General features: G+C 48.1%; 1 protein-coding gene across 1 annotated transcript; it reads right to left on the reverse strand.

The window, feature by feature from the left end:
- Window positions 1-2027: 2027 nt before the first annotated feature.
- LOC124655292 (histone H3.2) lies at window positions 2028-2438 on the reverse strand. The gene has a single exon (XM_047194211.1). It carries the CDS (start codon window positions 2436-2438, stop codon window positions 2028-2030), a length of 411 nt encoding a protein of 136 aa, XP_047050167.1.
- Window positions 2439-2831: the final 393 nt, after the last annotated feature.

Raw genomic sequence — 2831 nt, forward strand, 5'->3', positions numbered from 1 at the left:
GACGCATACAACATCACCATCGACCATGACATTGAAGCCTCTCTCATTGCTGCACAATGAGTTCGGTGTCGATATTGCCGCTTCCGTAGCAACGCACGGGTAATATGCTAGTAAATGTAATATCATCCAAAATCCATTTAAATCTGAAGCAAACTGCAAACACGCCCTGAGAAAACACACACGATTCAGATATGTTAGCCAACATTTTCAGTACTGATGATAATAACAATGTGGTAAATCAGAGACAACCAGAACATAACACAGTAATCATAGGACAAACGAGGATGAACCTGGATGTAAGCTGAACACGAGCATGAGCATAGTAGACAGCACTACGATAGTGTATCTCTAGGATTATCAATTGTAAATTGTAATGCTTGTCCAAGTGAGAGCTGTACTAGGTTGTTGATAGCACGATATTGCTTCAATCTTCGTTGCCTGCAGTCTTTTGAATTCGAAAACATCAAAGGTCGCTGAACCGCTGCAGCCAGCTAGGTATCTTGAGGCTAATGCTGGAGACGCAGCTGCTCGAAAGCAGAAGCGTTGTCAAGAAGGCACGCTAACTCATTAGCATTTTATCACGTACCTCTGGAAGCATTGGCCTTCATATATTTCACTTTATTGTCACCTGTAAAAATTACAATCTTGTTGGAAGCATGGTGGCCTTCTTTTAGTTTTAGGCACTGAAGCGATGCAACACATAAGGCATGGTCAAATTTTCAACAAGCTGGAGGGCGAGGGAGCCAGCCACGCTGCTTCTGCTTCCACTCGAGCTGCATCGAGATGAACCTCTCTAGCATCGGAAGCCCCTATACGACGATGGTGCCCTGGGTCTTGACACGGAAATCTGTTTCATTGCAAAGCATAAAGTTAGTCCTCATCCTATTCCTAATGCAGTTAACCTGCTAGCACGAAACTCAGAAAACTCTTTTTTTTTTCCATCTTACCTGCAAGACGAATAATGTTCTCCACAGCAATGCAACAGGCAAGGAAAGAAGCTGCTCGCTAGTGTCAGTGAGCAAGGCATTTTAAATGGGTCTGAAAGATACAGAATATCATGTTTCAGAATAGCATAAAAAAAAAAAAAAAACGTTGACCAACGGGGGAATGATCCCTCCCTTGGCTATACGTTCTTAGGTAGAAATGAGACTCTCCCCGCGGATAGACGCTAGGATGATAACCCGATTAAAGTTCACCCCTTCAGCGAAATTACCGCGAGATGGGGATTCGAACCCGGGTGGGCTGGCTGCGCACTCGCCTTGCCTTGCCACTAAGCTGGAACTCAGTTCTCATGTTTCAGAATAGCACAAGACATCCTGTAAGGAACAATACAGCAGCCGAGTGAGGTTCAGAAATAAGGTATAGTAACAAGTTTCACGAATCCAGTAAACTTTGAGAAAAATGTGCAAGTGATATTGTGCGCGCCATCTATATATATAAGCAGAAAGGAGGAACCAACAAATACTAATAGTCAAATTCATTGTTGTAACTGAACTTTCACATTCAGAAGTGCAGGCTATGTAAATTGTCTTGGAATTTCACATAACAATCCAAAATTGCAGTCATGTCCAAACGAATTATTTAAAATGAAGTAAAAGGATAAGCTGATCAAACATCTATTTAAATCTGAAGCAAGCACGCTGCGCGAAACACACAGGATTCAGATTTGATAGCCAACATTTTGATTACTAATGATGGTGGTTTCAACTTCAGAATAAAAAGTGCAGGTCATTCAATGGTCTCGTACTTTCACCTAACAATCCAAACCTTGGCAGTCACGTCCCAATATCAGGATAAGCTAATCCAACGTCCATTTAAAACTGAAGCAAACATACTCGGAGAAACACACATGATTCAGATCTGATAGCCAACATTTTTCATTACTGATGATAATAACAAGAGGGTAGCACCAGACACAAGCAGAACATAACACAGCAATCATAGAACAACCGACGAACCATTCTACGACGCCCAGTACTAGATTTCCAGCACGCAGGAGATCTCTACACCTACAGAGGGCACTGTCTCTACGCCCTCTCCCCACGGATGCGTCGTGCGAGCTGGATGTCCTTGGGCATGATGGTGACACGCTTGGCGTGGATGGCGCAGAGGTTGGTGTCCTCGAAGAGGCCGACGAGGTATGCCTCCGCGGCCTCCTGCAGCGCGGAGACGGCGGAGCTCTGGAAGCGGAGGTCGGTCTTGAAGTCCTGCGCGATCTCCCGGACGAGGCGCTGGAAGGGGAGCTTGCGGATGAGCAGCTCGGTGCTCTTCTGGTACTTGCGGATCTCCCGGAGCGCGACGGTGCCGGGCCTGAAGCGGTGTGGCTTCTTGACGCCGCCGGTGGCCGGCGCCGACTTGCGCGCCGCCTTGGTCGCCAGCTGCTTCCTCGGCGCCTTGCCGCCGGTGGACTTCCTCGCCGTCTGCTTCGTGCGGGCCATCGGGGCGTGAGGCTAGGCCGGGGTTTGCTTCGTGGGCGGGCGGCGGAGTGGGGGCTCTTGGGAGATCTCGCCGGGAATGGGGAGGATTTGAGTGAGGGAGAGCGGCGGCGGATCGGGAGGTTTTAATAGGCGGCCGGCGAACGCGGGAGACTGCGAAAATTTCATTCCTGCGAGCGGCGGCGCGTTTGGTTTCGATGGTTTTGGAGGGTTGGATTCGAGAGTATTGGACGGTGAGGATACATCGTTGGGTGAGGCACGCGGATCATGGGGGCGATCCGTGGTGTGGCCTTTTTTTTTTTTTTTTTTGCCGTGCCTGGCTGCCTGCTCTCTTGGCCCCTTGATATTTTCTTCCGATTTGAAATTTTTTTCGCTCCTTGAAGCTTCCTAGGCGAG

Source organism: Lolium rigidum, chromosome 5 (genome assembly GCF_022539505.1).
Source record: "Lolium rigidum isolate FL_2022 chromosome 5, APGP_CSIRO_Lrig_0.1, whole genome shotgun sequence".
Lineage (NCBI taxonomy): Eukaryota > Viridiplantae > Streptophyta > Magnoliopsida > Poales > Poaceae > Lolium > Lolium rigidum.

Bases quoted from the DNA above. Each gene is read 5' to 3' on its own strand.
- LOC124655292 (XM_047194211.1), bottom strand. From the start codon at position 2,438: ATGGCCCGCACGAAGCAGACGGCGAGGAAGTCCACCGGCGGCAAGGCG.